Source organism: Pongo abelii, chromosome 2 (assembly GCF_028885655.2).
Source record: "Pongo abelii isolate AG06213 chromosome 2, NHGRI_mPonAbe1-v2.0_pri, whole genome shotgun sequence".
Lineage (NCBI taxonomy): Eukaryota > Metazoa > Chordata > Mammalia > Primates > Hominidae > Pongo > Pongo abelii.
The window spans coordinates 69,333,411-69,350,636 of NC_085928.1; the positions used below are offsets into that span (position 1 = coordinate 69,333,411).

The 17,226-nt window shown below is 39.9% G+C and overlaps 1 protein-coding gene across 35 annotated transcripts in view; it reads right to left on the reverse strand.

Annotated features, from left to right (window-relative positions):
• SETD5 (SET domain containing 5) overlaps positions 1-17,226 on the reverse strand; it is a 153,981-nt gene that overhangs the window by 101,969 nt on the left and 34,786 nt on the right. For 10 of the 35 annotated variants that reach the window (XM_063721947.1, XM_063721946.1, XM_063721945.1 and 7 more), the window contains 15 exons: positions 15,675-15,867; positions 15,287-15,392; positions 14,752-14,960; positions 14,355-14,413; positions 13,333-13,511; positions 12,357-12,395; positions 8,520-8,762; positions 7,478-7,626; positions 6,973-7,090; positions 5,815-5,924; positions 3,297-3,549; positions 2,864-2,944; positions 1,569-1,826; positions 866-1,186; positions 242-484 (listed from right to left, as the gene is read on the reverse strand). In XM_063721947.1, the coding sequence (XP_063578017.1) occupies positions 242-484; positions 866-1,186; positions 1,569-1,826; positions 2,864-2,944; positions 3,297-3,549; positions 5,815-5,924; positions 6,973-7,090; positions 7,478-7,626; positions 8,520-8,762; positions 12,357-12,395; positions 13,333-13,511; positions 14,355-14,413; positions 14,752-14,960; positions 15,287-15,392; positions 15,675-15,766 (2,460 nt within the window). In that variant the 5' untranslated portion in view covers positions 15,767-15,867. The other 25 variants (XM_063721936.1, XM_024245250.3, XM_063721928.1 and 22 more) reach the window with 12 other exon arrangements.

The following is a 17,226-nucleotide window of genomic DNA, read 5'->3' on the forward strand; positions in this document are numbered from 1 at the left end:
GACATCAGTGACCAGTCACAAATCTGAGCACCAAAAATGCAGTACATTCATTCCACCACAGTCTCACAGACTCTTGATGAATCAGTATTTATGGTTGAACAACTAACTCATTATAAACTCACATGGGCAGAGTGGCTATCTAGAGAACATGTTATTTATGTCATGATGACAGGAATCTTAGGCTTAAAAAAATAAAGCACACACACACAAACACAACACACACACAAATACACAGACATACCTTCTTACAGGAGCTGAATGTGCCATCAGGCAGAAGGGGCCTTCGACGTCTCTCAGGGATAAAGGGTGAGCCAAAGCGAATGTAGTGTTTGGGGGTGGTGCAAATTAACGGGGAATGGATAAGACCTGGTAACATGTTTAGGGTCGTTGCCAGTACAGTTGGATCCGTTGTGATACGTAAAGGGCACTCAACAGGGCACTCTTGCTTCTCTGCTTTGTCATTCAACCATTCCGTAACTAGATACTAAGGTAAAAAAGAGATCATTAGTTTATAAATCAAGAGGTAGCAGTGTAGTTCATAAAGACAAACGCCAGCTAGAAACTAGGACAGGAGGAGATGCAGCAGCTGCAGTAAGTATGAATTCAGCAACCAGAACACAAGGATATCTTCCTTCACCCTCTCCATGCCCACTAAGAGAGGAATAATTTCAGCTATCAGTGATTTAAGCTGACTAAAAATAAGGAAACAGGTAGCAGGATGACTCCAGCCTTTTGTGTCAAAGCATTCTAGAACTTTCAATCTAGTAATATTGAGATTAGTTTCTTCTGGGGATTATAGGTCCTCTCATTTCACTAAGACAGCCCTTGCCAGACTGGACTTATAAAAGACGCATTTGTGACTTACCTTTTTGGTTTTGGGGTATTTAGATGCAGCACGGTTGACATGGGATCCAGTAATTGACACCACAGTTGGGTCAGACCCTGTTAATGGCCTGTTTTCTCCTGAGCTGTCTATACTTCCAGCTTCAGTAGGAGTTACTAAACTGTTACTTCCTCCCTCTTCCAAGGCAGCCTGTGACAATTCTGCCTGTTGTGCACTGGCCTGCTTCTGACGCTTTAGTCTTTGGGCTGAACTGGTCCTGTACCGAGAAATTCGACTCTTCGGCCGGGGCCTAGAAGGCTTTGCTGGAGGTGGCTTGGGGACTGGTTTTTCTGCAGCAATATCCTGTAGCAATAGTAGGGTCAGATGCTTACCAGAAATGTTTTATCAGCGAACAGTCTAATTTCCTATTCACTTTAAGCATTCAGAATGTCTACTGATGAAAAATATAAGGATTAGAAACACTAATTTAAAATCTAATTTTTAAATACAAAAACGTATACACTTAAATGAGCTAAAGAGGCTAGGGACAAATGTTTGTGTTAATTATTTCTAATAAACATTTATAAAACAGGCCAATGAAATGGTTCCAGTTAAACAGTTAATGGCCTTATTTATTGTGATATGGAGCAAAGCTGAAAACACTGATTTTAAAAATTCCAAAAGTTAGGTATTGACATTAGCAAAGGTGAGGATGTCTAAGCGCTGAAGTCTTTTCAACTCTTACCCCTGCTTGGGAAGATCTCCGGGTGTTCACACCAACACTCTGTGGGGTGCTTGGGATGGTAACATTTGAAGCAGAGTTGCTAACTTCAGATTCAGGGGCTTCAGTTTTTGTCTCTTCACCAACAGGAGTCTCTGAGGTGGTTGTAGTAATCTCTACATCAGAATTGCTCTGTTCCAAGGGCTGATCCCGCCGCTTCTTTCTTTTCTCTAAGTTTTCAAAAGCATGCATGATGGCTTCTACCTTTCTATCTTCCCTGGTCTAAAAAGAAATAGTATTGGTTTAGAAGGAAGCTTCAAATGAGGACAAGTGGATAGCCTTTATAAAAGTATTTTTAATGGAAATTTACAGAAATTCATTTAACTACCAGTAAGATGACACATATAACTTGGAAAACACAAGATTAAATAAAATATTTCATTTTAAATGTGGGGAATAGTTGTAAATAAAGGCAAGGTCAAACATAAACTTTTCAAAAAGAGTCAGTTATTTTGAAACTTTAATATGAAAGAAAAATAGGATGGGCGCAGTGGCTAGATTGTGGTGAGTTGAGATTGCACCACTGCACTCCAGCCTGGTGACAGAGCAAGAGTTGGTCTCAAAAAAAAAAAAAAAAAAGAAAGAAAAAATAAAAGTCATCAAATCAGGGTCATAAACACACAGGATTGGTTTCAGCATAAAAGTAGAAAATTTTAGTTCGTATGACTTCTGAACAGCCAGTTTTTCGGAAACCAGATTTTTTTTTTTTTTTTTTTTTTTGAGACAGAGTCTCACTCTTTTGCCCAGGCCGGAGTGCAGTGGCACTATCTCCACTCACTGCAAGCTCCACCTCCCGGGTTCACGCCATTCTCCTGCCTCAGCCTCCCGAGTAGCTGGGACTACAGGCACCCGCCACCGCACCCCGCTAATTTTTTGTATTTTTAGTAGAGACGTTTCACCGTGTTAGCCAGGATGGTCTTGATCTCCTGACCTCGTGATCCGCCCACCTCAGCCTCCCAAAATGCTGGGATTACAGGTGTGAGCCACCGCGCCCAGCGGAAACCAGATTGTTAGCAAAAAAAAAAACAAAACAAACACCTCTTCAAACCATCACTAGATAATAATCACTAGAAAACTACTGTGTGTATAGAGAAAAAGAAATAAAAAAATTATAATAAAATCTTTATTACGGAAAAAGCCCAAATTATAACCTCCAGGTCCAATCAATGAGATGATACAAAGTCAAGAGAACAGACGAGGTTCACATGATGGAGGTACCAGGAATGAGAAGGAGCAAAGGAATGTCAGACAGTACTCACCCTCCTGCTATGAGCTAGGTTCTCCTGGTCATCTATAACCTCTTCTTTCTCTTCTGGTTTTTCTTCTGGATTGTCTACTTCCTTTAAGATAGAGGCAATATTCAGCTGTACTCAAGCTCTGAGAAAAAATCAATCTGTTTTATTCTGGTAGCTTAAAACTCTCTATAACAATCTCTAGTGCTTTAAAGTGTTAACTCATGTGAGGCCACATGGTAAACACAGATGATAACCCCTGTTCTCTGGTGCAAAACCAGCAAAGGATGTTTTTGACTTTGTAAAACAGAAAGAAATGTATGAACACAATACACCCACATTGATATAAAGGGCATTAAGTGTTACTATAGCTCCCCTACTTAAACCACGCGGCAACCCAGGTTCCTCTTGCTTAGGAGGACTGATGCCATAGCATCATCATTTGACCAGGGGCGATTACCTCATGATCACTGGATACAGTTACTTTTTCTGGAACTTCTTGTGACTGCTGGTCATTATTCTCCTCTGAAGCCTCATTCTGCTGCTCCATCTCTAGCTCTTTCCGTCGTGCTTTTCTACGTCTAGTCTCTGCTCCAATGGTGGGTAGGCTTGGAGGAGGTGGTAGGAGTGGCAGTTCTGTAGCATTAGGATTCCTTTTTTGTATAGGACAATTCCGGTTTCCCTTGTGACAGGCACAGTCCACTTTATAATTACTGCTCCAAAGAAACAACCAAAATGCCTGTCTCAGTACCCTTGAAATTCAGTTACATTATCCAGTCACCCTCAAAATATCAGTACAGTAACTTCCTCTGATACTGTCTCTGAATAAGTTAAAGAGACACTACAGAGTCCTATAAATACTTTTGTTTTTCTTTTTATTAGAGACAGAATCTCGCTCTGTCATCCAGGCTGGAGTGCAGTGGTGCATCACAGCTCACTGTAACCTCTGCTTCCTGGGCTCAAGTAATCCTCCTACCTCAGCCTCCTGAGTAGCTGGGACTATACGCCCAGCTAATTTTTTTATTTTCGGCAGAGACGGGGTTTTGCCATGTTGTCTAGGCTGGTCTCAAACTCCTGGGCTCAAGTGATCCTCCAGCCTTAGCCTCCCAAAGTGCTGGGATTACAGGCATCAGTTACTGCGCCTGATGTAACACTTTCAATATTCTGTTTCTCTGTGTAACCCCAATTCTACTCCATGGTCAGTGGAAAAAAAAAAAGAAAGCCCTCCCTAAATTCAATCCCCCCAATGGTTTACTGGCTATTTAGTAGGCAGTTTATCAATGATAAAGGCTGATGTGGCCATACTCATCTTGTGCCCACCATCACCATGTCCTCACTTTTACCTACTAATTCCCTACTTCTTAAAACCTTTTAAAATCTTCTTAAAACCTTTTCTTTTTATTTTCCTTGATGAATTAAGCATAACATGTTTTTTCCTTATACCTGGGCCAAACATCACTTTACCACATAACCTCTATTTTGCCCCAAATGACCAAAAACAAAAAGCATATACTTTATAAAATCCACCACATATTCATCTATGAATTGCCATTTATGGTTTTCTGCACTGTCATATACAGCTAGATAACATGGTTTCTGTGGACAGGGTGGATCTTTAAATCTCACCCCTAGCTTTTTTTTTTTTTTTTTTCCTTTTTTTTTTATCTTTTTATTATTATTATTATTATTATTATACTTTAGGTTTTATGGTACATGTGCGCAATGTGCAGGTAAGTTACATGTGTATACATGTGCCATGCTAGTGCGCTGCACCCACCAACTCGTCATCTAGCATTAGGTATATCTCTCAGTGCTATCCCTCCCCCCTCCCCCCACCCCACAACAGTCCCCGAAGTGTGATGTTCCCCTTCCTGTGTCCATGTGTTCTCATTGTTCAATTCCCACCTATGAGTGAGAATATGCAGTGTTTGGTTTTTTGTTCTTGCGATAGTTTACTGAGAATGATGACTTCCAATTTCATCCATGTCCCTACAAAGGACATGAACTCATCATTTTTTATGGCTGCATAGTATTCCATGGTGTATATGTGCCACATTTTCTTAATCCAGTCTATCATTGTCGGACATTTGGGTTGGTTCCAAGTCTTTGCTATTGTGAATAATGCGGCAATAAACATACGTGTGCATGTGTCTTTATAGCAGCATGATTTATAGTCCTTTGGGTATATACCCAGTAATGGGATGGCTGGGTCAAATGGAATTTCTAGTTCTAGATCCCTGAGGAATCGCCACACTGACTTCCACAAGGGTTGAACCCCTAGCTTTATAAGGGTATAATCGACAAATTAAAAGTAGAGATAACGTATTAAATTCTCTCTTTTTTTTTAAGACGGAGTCTCCCTCTGTTGCCAGGCTGGAGTGCAGTGGCGTGATCTTGGCTTACTGCAGCCTCTGCCTCTCAGGTTCAAGTGATTCTCCTGCCTCAGCCTCTCAAGTGGCTGGGAATACAGGCGCGTGCCACCACGCCCGGCTAATTTTTGTATTTTTAGTAGAGACGGGGTTTCATCATTGGCCAGGATGATCTCCATCTCCTGACCTCGTGATCTGCCCGCCTCAGCCTTCCAAAGTGTTGAGATTACAGGCCTGTGAGCCACTGCGCCTGGCCTAAATTCTCATTCTATATGGTCCCTGACAGAAGTACTCTGTGCATAACAACAGGATGCTATTGTAATTTCCAGGAGTGTCTCATACAATATTTTGCTGTTCTTGCTAAAAAGGCATAAGCGAAAACACTTCTGTCAGGAAACTTGTGAGCAGTATCATACAAGGTATCCATATCTCTAAAAAAAATCTCGTCTGTCTTTTCCTTTACAATTTCTAGGCAGAAAATTCATTAGTCATGAAAAGATTAAGTAAACAAAGGAAAAGGCAAGAAACAAAAGCAGACTTTAAATAAAGCAAATAGCTTAATATGTAAGACAAGCATATTCCTGTTAGGAAAGGTTTCTGAGGTCTTACCAGTTACTATACTCATAATCAAATGCTATGGTGACCTCAGCATCCTTGGTGATGGCAGACACAGCATAGATGCACAGGTGAATCATCCCATCTGCAATCATGTGTCGCACCTGTGTGAAAAGGCTTCTGGTTGGATTTTTCATAAAGACCATGAACTTTCCGTAAGAGAGAAAAAAACCATACTTTCTCTCCATTTAGAGTTATGGTAATCTGTTATTTAACCCCTTCATTTCATCTGAAACTATTATACTGTACTGGCTTGAAAATTTATAATACTTTCTTAAATATGTGGAGAAACCTTGAGATGTTAGAAATCAGGGTAAAATCTCTACTTTCACATCTTTTTCTTTTTTTTTTTTTTGAGATAGAGTCTTGCTCTGTCGCTCAGGCTGGAGTGGAGTGGCGTGATCTCTGCTCACAGCAACCTCTGCCTCCCGGGTTCAAGCAATTCTCCTGTCTCAGCCTCCTGAGTAGCTGGGGATACAGGCACACGCCACAATGCCCGGCTAAGTTTTGTATTTTTTTTTTTAGTAGAGACGGGGTTTCACCATGTTGGCCAGGCTGGTCTCGAACTCCTAACCTTGTTATCTGCCCGCCTCAGCCTTCCAAAGTGCTGGGATTACAGGCATGAGCCACTGCGCCCAGCCGCTTTCACATCTTATAGCTGTTTCCAGTTCCACCAGAGAATTAAAATTCCTTAGCCAGTAAGTAAAGCTCTGTGGATTTTCTTGCTTTATTTGATGTGGTTGCTCTGAGTAATGAATTCTAGAAATGTCTAGATCCTCTCATAAAACATTACTTACTAAAATCTAAAAAAACTGCAACCAAATAGCTTAGTTAGGCCTAACGACATCTACTTCCACCGTATGGCAATCTCTTTAATATAACTACACTTGATTTTCTTATCCAGTCTAGCTTTTTCTCCTTAGCAAATGCTAACTTGCTCTTTTCTATTTCTGCCTTCTCTAAAGAAAATTCTTTCCTTGCTCCCATTTTGTCAGTATAAAAGCACCATTACTTTTGTTTTTCACCTCTCATGATGAAATATCACGACTATTATCTACAGACCTTTATCTGAGTGAAGTTTTCACACTGCTTCTTCAGTAAGCTTGTCATTTGATGGTTCCACTCAAAGGGAAGTTGCTACAGATATCTCACCTCTGCATTTGGTGTACATGATCTTCTGATGAACCGAGCATCATTACCGAAAGTACGGGCATCCACACACATCTCTACACCATTGAATTTTGAGTAGAAGAGCACAAAGGGGTATGGTCTAGGGATACAATTAAAATTCCTGTAATTCTCAACACAAATAAGAAGGCCACCCCATGACTCCAAACATGAAGCATATACTGAGAGAAGCAGCAGCAGTCTTTTGCAACACCTAAACTTGGGAAAACATCACGTTTGTCTGCTTTTGATTAAAGAACAAGCACAAAGCAAGGAAAGCTTGGCTTGGAAAGGAGTTGTCACCATTTTACACATTAAACAATTTGCAGATTTACTTGCACTTCTCTACAAATAGCAGACAGGTATGAGCTTATCTGAGTTGTGATTTTTTGTCTCCCAAGAGCATCCTATCAAACAGAATGATTTTGACAATAACACTGGTCAACCAGGTCCACCTTAGCCCTCACTGCTCAATGAATGACGTTCTTACTTTTTGAAGAAATGCCCATTGACCTCAAATTGCTGTCGTAACATGACTTTCCCACGATACTCTATTATAAGAGTGTCCAAAGCCAAATCTCTTGCAGCCCTCAGGATCTTCCGGTGCTTTTGAACACGAGTGACTCTTCCCAGCTGTAACTGAATAAAACCAGAGCAGTAACATTAAACAACAGCAAGAACACCTTAGTAGACACTCAAATTATTTCATAATTAAGGAAAACATGCTAATATTTTCAGGTTTTATCTGTATATGTTATTTAGATCAATGATGAGAAATTTTAAAATGTGATGAAAGCTCAATTTTTCTAAGAGACATGCTACATCTAGTGAAACTGCCTCCCCAGAAACGGCAAGAAAATATTAAAAAAAAAAAAAATACACGATTAAGATTTCAGTGACTCTATCTCTAAAATAAAGATGAGAAAGAACATGCTTAACTTTCTATAAATCTTACATAATTCCTACCTAGGGTATATAGAATTTCCCATATTAAGTCATCTCTCTCTCTTTTTTAAATAGAGCCAGGGTCTCACTCTGTCACTCAGGCTGGAGTGCAGTGGTGCAATCATAGCTTACTATAACCTCAAATTCATTCAAGTGATCCTTCCACCTCAGCCTCCCCGGTAGCTGGGACTTACAGGTGTGTATCATTACAACGGCTAACTTTTAATTTTTTTTTTTTTTTTGTAAAGAGAGGGTCTCACTATGTTGTACAGGCTGGTCTTGAACTGCTGGCCTCAAGCAATCCTTCCACCTTGGCTTCTTGCCAAAGTGTTGTATTATAGGAGTGAGCCACTGCACACAGCCTCAATTCATCTATTTTTTTATTAATAAAGGTAGTTTAAAAATATGTATCCGGATAGTTTCCAGTTAATATAACCTACTTTTGGTTACATATGATCAACACCTGGCTAATCTGTTATTCCATGGCCTTGTACATTTGGAAGGAACAGTAATTCCAATCCATTACCCTCTTCCTGGGTTCTTAAAATTTCAGCTACTTAGAGAGTCTTCAACCCTTTGGTGCTTACCTGCATTTGGGAACCAATAACTGTATTATTACAGGCCAATTCAGTCTTATTAATAGTGTCTAAAATAGTAGGTTTGCCCACAAATTCCTTGCTAGAATGTAGGTGTTGTTCAAGCGCGTTCTGTACATCTGCACTGTACTGATTAGTGAAAGCTTCTTCATACTGGTCAGTCCATAGTCTTATCCGATTTTCCCAGCCCTCAGTTGTATTCTCATCTAAATTCTGTGCTTCAGAGGGAGAATTCTGTAGAAAACAAATTCAGGGAGGTTAGTAAAGTCCTTGCATAAATAGAGGGTTGGGAATGTGGGTGGGACAAGCTGGGGTTCCAGAGAAAATTTATCACTTGGCAATTGATGTGGCATAAAAGAGTAATGGACTGGGAGTCAGAGGATCTGGTTTCTATCATGCTTTTGTTACCAATGAGAGGTGAGACCTTGAATAACTTCTTTAAATGGGGAAGCTCAGTTTCTCCATTTATAAAGTAAGAAATTAATCTGGATCATAGTTTCATCCCATCACTGTGATTTTATGACCATTTTAAAGTCATAAAAATCAATTTTCTTATCAAAAGACTGACATCAAGTTAATAAGAAAATCTTCATACAAATGAACAGTAGAGACCTCAAATTTATCACTGCTTAAATTTTTCATACTCACTGAATATCTGTGTCAAGTGTTAGCCCAAACTGGTTTTTTGACCATTCTCCAGGAGAATGCATGTTTTTGTGTCACTTATTATTTTCATAATACATGTTCATTCTAAACCTACATATGACCTTAATCAATCAATCTCATCAATCCAATCCCAATCTTACTACCCATATAAAAAGTTATTACTTTAGTATATCTTTCTAACACTCTATTTTCAACAATTTAAATTACCACATTCTAAATAATCTGAAGAGGTGAAGTGAGGGGAGAGGAGTAGGTAGGGAGAATACAGAAAATGTCTAGGAGGTACTTTGCTATACTCCTCTAGGAAAACCATTGCCCTCTATGGTGACAGTATTGAGAAAAGATTACTACAACTCAGGAACAGCTTCCTAGGCAGACAGTGCCTGAGCTACAGAGACAAAGCGTAAGCCCAATACATGTTCTCCTCCATGGTGTTCAAGACTTAAGTGCCATCAGAAAACAAAACAAACACTGACAGTGATGATGTCATGCTAGTGATGATTAGAAGGAAAAGACACTGTAGTACCAAAGCTACTTGAAAATCCATGTCCACATTAAACTTGCAAACAGGTACAACAAAATTAAATACACTTTCCATGAATGGCACAGAAAACACTGATGCTTATCATAACACTTTCTTTTACCACTTTTGCATCACTGTTGCTGACTGATTATTGTCTACTATCCTTTCTGCAAGGAACAGGAGTATAGAAGAAAATAAATCAACACTATTGTCTCCACATTTCTTACTAGAGTCCAAAAGACTGAACAATAAACAAAGGGATCTAAAGAAACACCTAAGGCCAACATACTGACAATCAGAGTATCACCTGCTTGACATCAGTAGCAGTTGTGCAAAAGAATAGTGCAAAACCTTAGGCTTAATGGAGCTTACAGACTAGGGGGACTGGCAGTGTCCAAACAATATTCCCAGCTTTAAGCGGCAATTGTTAAACTTACGACTTGATAAGTGTACTGTATTCTGGAAGCCTCTGTCACAGTATTAGCCATTGTTCACTAATCTCACTGTGTGTTTACTCTGCTGCCCCATCCTTCAAGGCATTAGAGACTCTACCTCAGTTGGGTTTAGAGTAGTGGTTCTCAATTGAGGGAAATTTTGCACCCAGGTGACATTTGGTAATATCTGAAGACATTTTTGATAATCTCAACTGAGTGTATGAGTGTTACCGGCATCTAGTGGGTAGACACCAGGGATCCTGTTCACATCTTGAAAGCACAGAACAGTCCCTTCCACAACACAGAATTATTTGGTCCAAACTGTCAACAGTGTCAAGACTGAGAAACCCTGATTTACAATTAAGTCTTCAGTAGGGAAGCTGCTCTTGACACTGGGATTAAAAATCCAAATGATAATTTTTTCTAATTCTTATGGCTCCCACCTGGATCACTGGAGGAGTTTTAAACTAGTAATTCTGAGCATAAAATTTATAACTCAATTTAGAATTAAAAGAATCAAAATGACTAGTAATTTTTTTTTCTAAATTTTAACACACCTGTGAGGCTGTCAACCTCCCAAAACTGTAAGCAAAATATGGGGTTTATGTGCAGTTTTCTGGTAGAGCCAGTCTATAGCTTTCGAAAAGTTTCGAGCTTCTGGAGATAAGTTATGATAGTTGCTTGATAAGAGAAAAGCATCTAGTAGCCAGGATTAGGGCTATTATCTGCCTCCAAAGTCTATGTAAAAGGCCCCTCTCTAAGCAAATGAGACAAAAATAAAGGGGCAGCTAAAGCAAACTTGGCCACTTGCAAGAGGCGGATCCAGCAAAGAAATGATTGATTTGTCTTCCAAGACACATCCCAGGCCTCTGATGATCTGTAGCTCTGAGTCCTCTCCCAACTCTTTCACAGGTATGTGCAAGTCTGTTTAAAGATAGATACTAAGTGGGGCCTTCAAACTTTAGGTAAAGTGCTACCTGTAATCTTTGCTAACACCAGTCACACCGGTGCAGCACATAAAACAATCCTAAAAAGCTTATCCTTACTGAATTTTTTTTTTTTTGAGATGGAGTCTTGCTCTGTTTGTTGCCCAGGCTGGAGTGCAGTGGCGTGATGTCAGCTCACTACAACCACTGCCTCCTGGGTTCAAGCAATTCTCCTGCCTCAGCCTCCCAAGTAGCTGGGACTACAGGTGCCTGCCACCACACCTGGCTAATTTTGGTATTTTTAGTAGAGATGGGGTTTCACCATGTTGGCCAGGCTGGTCTTGAATTCCTGACCTCAGGTGATCCACTTGCCTTGGTCTTCCAAAGTGCTAGGATTACAGGCGTGAGCCACTGCGCCTGGCCTTACTAAAGATTTTAATATTTATGCCCTATAACTCTCAATAGGAAAGATCCTGCTTTTGTATCATTTAGGAATATGAATACTCATAAACTCGAATTTAATTCTAATTAAATGCTTTGAAGCCCTCAGTAATAATTTGAGTGGCATGTTTTCCTCCCATGTGTGTATATACATACATATATATATATACACACACACACACACACACACACACACACACACAGGTAAAGGAGGATACCAGACAGCATAATCAAATCTCCTTTTGGCAAGCTATTTTTAATCAACCAGCACCTTACACTTCTTTTAAACCATTCCACATACTTACTCTATTCTCCAAGTTCTTTACAAAATCATACTTCGTAAACTCTTTTATTTGATATCTTAAGAAACACACTAGCATTACCTAAGTCTTTTCTACCAAACAGATATGCTAAGAGAAAACAGTAATTCTTATCAATAATACAAGCTTCCTGCAATTAAAGCCCACACAGTGCTAGGGTAGATGCACAAGAGATCCTATATCATTACCAGAAAAACTCCACTCCTAAGGTTGAGTCCAATCACAGTGACAGAACACACTAGCCTCATTTTGTTTGGAAAAATGTCACTTACCCCCTAGGAAAGCAATGAATGAAAAACCAATCAATGAAGGCTGATTACAGAAAGGGAAAATATTTCAGAAAATGGCCAAGAAAATCTACTTTGGAGAAAAGCTCTATGAAAACTGAATGGCAACAACTACAAACTAATGAAAAGCAGAGTCCAAGATTCCCAGACCATCAATGTCAGGAAAGAAGCTGACCAAAATGCAAGATCACAGTGAAGTAAAACACAGCATCAGCGAAGATTACCCCTTACCTTCATCCGCAAGGACTTCCGGGATCCCTCTCGAAATGCCTATCCCAAGGAGGAAAACAAGTAGAACAAACAAAACTTGGTACCAAGAATGACAGTTATATCTGAGACTAAAACTAAGACACAAACTAGTGTTCTATTCTGTCCCCCTTTCTCTAGGTAAAAAATACAATGGAATTCCCCAAACTATTATCAAGAATAGGGGTAGCTCAAGGCCAATGAACTCTGAGACTAATTTTAATACTTTCTACTGTGAAGCTAGGTAATTAACAGGGAAGAGCATGCATCTCTTAAATCCTATATGCACCTCTGATACTAAGAGAAAAAGTAAATAAAAAAAACTTTAAAGTTGCAGATTTACCAGTTTTGAAACTAAGAAGGAAACAAAGACCAATCCCCTTAACAAGGGATGAACAAGTCACCTAGAAGCAACAAAGTTGCTGTGATGGGGAAGAAAGAACACAAACCAGAAGAAGTTTCTCCCGTAGACATTTTAGCTGAGAATACAGGAAAGTGACCATGACACTGAGGAAGCCTAGACCATTCAAGAGATGTTTCCTGATTTTTATTTTTTTTGAAACAAGGAAAAACAATCAACCCAAAGACATGAGGCATGTAACCAGGACAAGAATTTCAGACTGTACTTTGGGGTTGAGAGGTGGGGAGATACTGTAAGGATAGCAGAAGCCTAGACTTGAGGCTGCAACACATACGGGCTTGTGCCAGGTAGGGCTGGAATTTCATACCTGGGATGGGGACTGGAGTAGAAGAAACTTTGAGCCAGTGGTGATGATATGGTGTGGCAGAAGAGAGGTTGGTCTACATGTACATAACACAGATTAGCTGATTTTTGCAAGTAGAACAAAAGTGGCCCTTCAAACACCTGGATCAAACTTCTTAAAAGAATTCTGGTGCATTCTTGCTCCAAAATTTAAGCTATTTCAGACATTTCTATTTAAGATATTTTTACCCTCCATACCTTGATTTTCTTCGTCTTTGGTGCTGCACGACCCTTTTCTGGACTCTTTTTCCGCTTCTTGGGTTTGGTTCTTCTAACAGTTAAGGTGATGCTTGTAGGTGTGTGCTGTGTTGCTGTATACAACACAGTGGAAGTAGAAAGCTCCTCATCCCAGCTTTCTGTTGCACTGCTATCCCCACCTGAAAAACGATGATTTCATAGTTCAGGTACTAATAGCCTCAAAAGTACATTAAAAGTAGCTTATTCTTTTAGGTGTGCCCCACATGCAGTAAGCCATTACTTCCACTATTAACTCTTATCATCTGTAAAGCAACGTTAAATACTCATCTTCCTTAAGAAAACAAGATTCTATGTCATTGGCATTAAGCATATAAACCCTGTTCCTCATGGTATTTATTTCTCCCCTTGTATTCAGTCCCTAAGCTTCGCTGACTCAATCTACAACAATTTGAGACTGGCTAATTTTTAAAACAGGAATCCATATTTTTTGTGTTCACAAGGAATACTTTGCTACAGGGCTAAAATGTTCTCAATACATTTCGTTTACAATGAGAGAACTATACAGTGGTCTTGAGAGGACTTCTATCTCTTTCTGTGAAAAGAGCTGGCTGGGGGACCATGGGCATGGGAACTTGTAAGAGAGGTTCTTTTTTTTTTTTTTTGAGAGGGAGTTTTGCTCTTGTTGCCCAGGCTGGAGTGCAATGGCGCAATCTCAGCTCATGGCAACTTCCGCCTCCTGGGTTCAAGCAATTCTCCTGCCTCAGCCTCCCGAGCAGCTGGGATTACAGGCATGCGCCACCACACCTGGCTATTTTGGATTTTCAGTAGAGATGGGGTTTCTCCATGTTGGTCAGGCTGGTCTCAAACTCCCGACCTCAGGTGATCCACCCGCTTTGGCCCCCAAAGTGGTGGGATTACAGGCGTGAACCACTGCGCCTGAGCAAGAGGGGTTCTTAAAATGAACATTCAGATCACAGAATATTTATATGTCAAACTGTGGACCTAACCCATCTTCCGCTCACCTGATATGTTGTCCTGCTTCCGCCGATGAAGTCTAATAACCTTCCCCCTGCTCATTCCCCTAAAGAGGGAAAATAAACTTAAAGTAGTCCTTCCAACAGCATGCATCACATCATAGCACACATGGGCGAAGTGTCTCTGCATATGCTACCCCTTCCCTCCCACCTACCAAATGTTTCCAGGACATTAAATTTCATATCAAATTCAATAGCTTTAACATCAATCTCTCATTCCTTGTTGTCAGCAATTCTCACCTAGTGCAGAGAATTCGAGCCAAGGAGCACTAAGGAATCATCTACATTAACAAACACAAGAAAGAATACTTTGAGCTTTTCCCTACTTGTAAGAAACCCTAATCCCAGCAACCCAGACTTAAATTTAGATAGAACAGGATCTTACCTGCACTTGTCACAGTTGAGAAGGAAGCCATCCTGAGAAAGACCACAAGGACACCAGGTAGGTACAGTTTCTCCTTCAGAGTTCGGGCTGTCTCCACAGCGTTCCTCTACAGGCGACGGCAGGCCATTCAGGTCAGAACGAGGGATGATCGTCTGGACAGGGGGAGAAGCAGGAGGTGTCGGAGGAGGAGGGGCTCCGTAATTATGATCCTGAAAATAAGATTTTTTAAATCAACAGTGTCCAAACACTGGCCCCTCTCTCCCCTAAAGTATGGTACATATGGAAAGAAAGAAGAAAGTAGTACCCTTCGTTTTTTGGCTTCAACCAGGAAAGTGATAAAACAAAATGCCAAGGTCAACTGGGACATAAAAACAAGAACAATGATGCAGGGCTAGACGTCCGCTGGAGTCAGGGAAGTGCAAAAGGGGCAACTTCGTCATGCTGCATATAAACATTTCAAGAAAGTCACAATGTATAAGAATGGATTACACTCCAGGAAGATCACTGTTCTGGAGAGAAACAAATGCATACTCACAGCATAAGGCAGTCCTCGACACCCATGCCTCTGAGTGGTCCCATAATTATGAGTGGAATACACGCTCTTCTCATTAACTGCTGGACTAGCCTCCACAGATTCAGGGCTGCACAAAGGCGAAAAGCAATGCATGATAGCATAACACCTAATCTTCCCTTAAACTAACACTTCATTTCCCATTCTAACCCCTCCTCTTTCCACAACCACTAGCCACTAGGATAAGAGAAAGAACTCAGTGAAACAATCTTATTAACATAACTAAGCCTATAAATAACAGTAGGAGTGTTATTAAATGTGGATTTGTGTGTAACATGAAGCCAGTACAGGCAGATGTCTGAAGGCAGGCACCTGAGATACAAGGTGTCCCTAATGACAAACACAAACGTACCAGCTGAGCGGGGAGTTTCCCCTAGAGAAGCCACTCTGGGCTGGTTTAGACTCAGAACTATTCTTCTTAATTGGATCTCTTAATACTTCCATGAAACCTCACATGACATTTGCAGTGAGTGAGATGATGAAAGTGCCTTCTGCACTGCCCCAGGGACCAGGCCCTCTTCCATTCACTACCAAGACAGGATACCCTGAAGAAAGTACAGGTAAAAACAATGGCATCTTATATTTATCATACCTCTCATCTTGACGAACCCCCAACACCTTTCAAATATTAGAGTAATAATTTCTCATCCACCAATGACATGCAAGCATATTAAGGACAAAATTATCAGCTGCATGATAATACCATAGAACTTCAAAATAAAAACTAAACTGGAAAGTTGTGTTAGTCTACTGACAAATAATAACAACAGTAATGGCTACCATTGTGAACTGCCCAATATTTGTTAGGTGCTTTAAATATATATTAATTCATTTAATTTCAGCAACCACCAAACATGGTATATACCCCATTTTTACAGAGTGGGAAGATGTGGTGGTGAGATTACATGACTTCCTCAAGGTTACACATTGACACAGCTAAGATTTGAAACAAAGTCTGTCTGACTCCAAAGTCTATGCTCTTTCCACTACAGAAACAAGAATGACATTCAGTCCTTTAAAGAAAATTATTTGAGACCTTTATTAACCAGGCTTAGTGAGAAGCTTGGTTTAGTATCTTTTTGTACCCTTTGTGAATAGAAAATAAACTATTCAAGTACAATGTATTATTGTAGAATTATACATGTATTCAAACTTAGAAAATTAATGTAAGCCTTTGCAATAAAAAGGCTTTGATGGCAAAGGATAAAAATCAGGTTTATGGGAAGAAAGAACTTCAACTCTGATTGTTACCTGGTTAGGTTTTAGGGAATACTGAAGGATAATTCAAAAATATAAAGTTTGTATGGCTTTGCAGAATAGAATAGTAATTTGTAATTTATATTAATTAGAACACAGATTCACAAATTAGAAACTCCGATGATTGGTATAACTCAAACTTAGAGATTAATGGGTCTTTCAGGGAGTCAAATAATGCATATTGTTTGCTTGAAATAATAGTCATTTTTTCCTGCTTAGATATACAATATATAGTACAGCAGGAATAAGTGTGCAGTTCAGTGTGGTGCAATGTCAATTGAGAAGTGAGGGATCGAAGAAAATTCTGAGATATGTATCCAACTCACCCAGTTATATGCTCCAAAACTGTGAGAAGGGATCTTATTAATAACAGCAAAGGAAATTTCTAAGTGAAGAAGAACTTTAGACAGAGGAAAGTATTCTCTGTTAGTGAGGTGCATGCATTTTATTACTTAAAAGTGTCTGCAAGATGGGAACGGGGGAGGGGTACATCAAGAATGCAGGTCAGTATTCTTGAGAAAAAGATGATCTGAACATGGCTCACTGAGAGGCAATCATCTCTGAGTATTAGGAAACAGGTGGGGTTTCCTAAATGAAACCAAAGGCAGACAAGCATTAATAAAATGAAGGTATAATTTAGTTTCTAT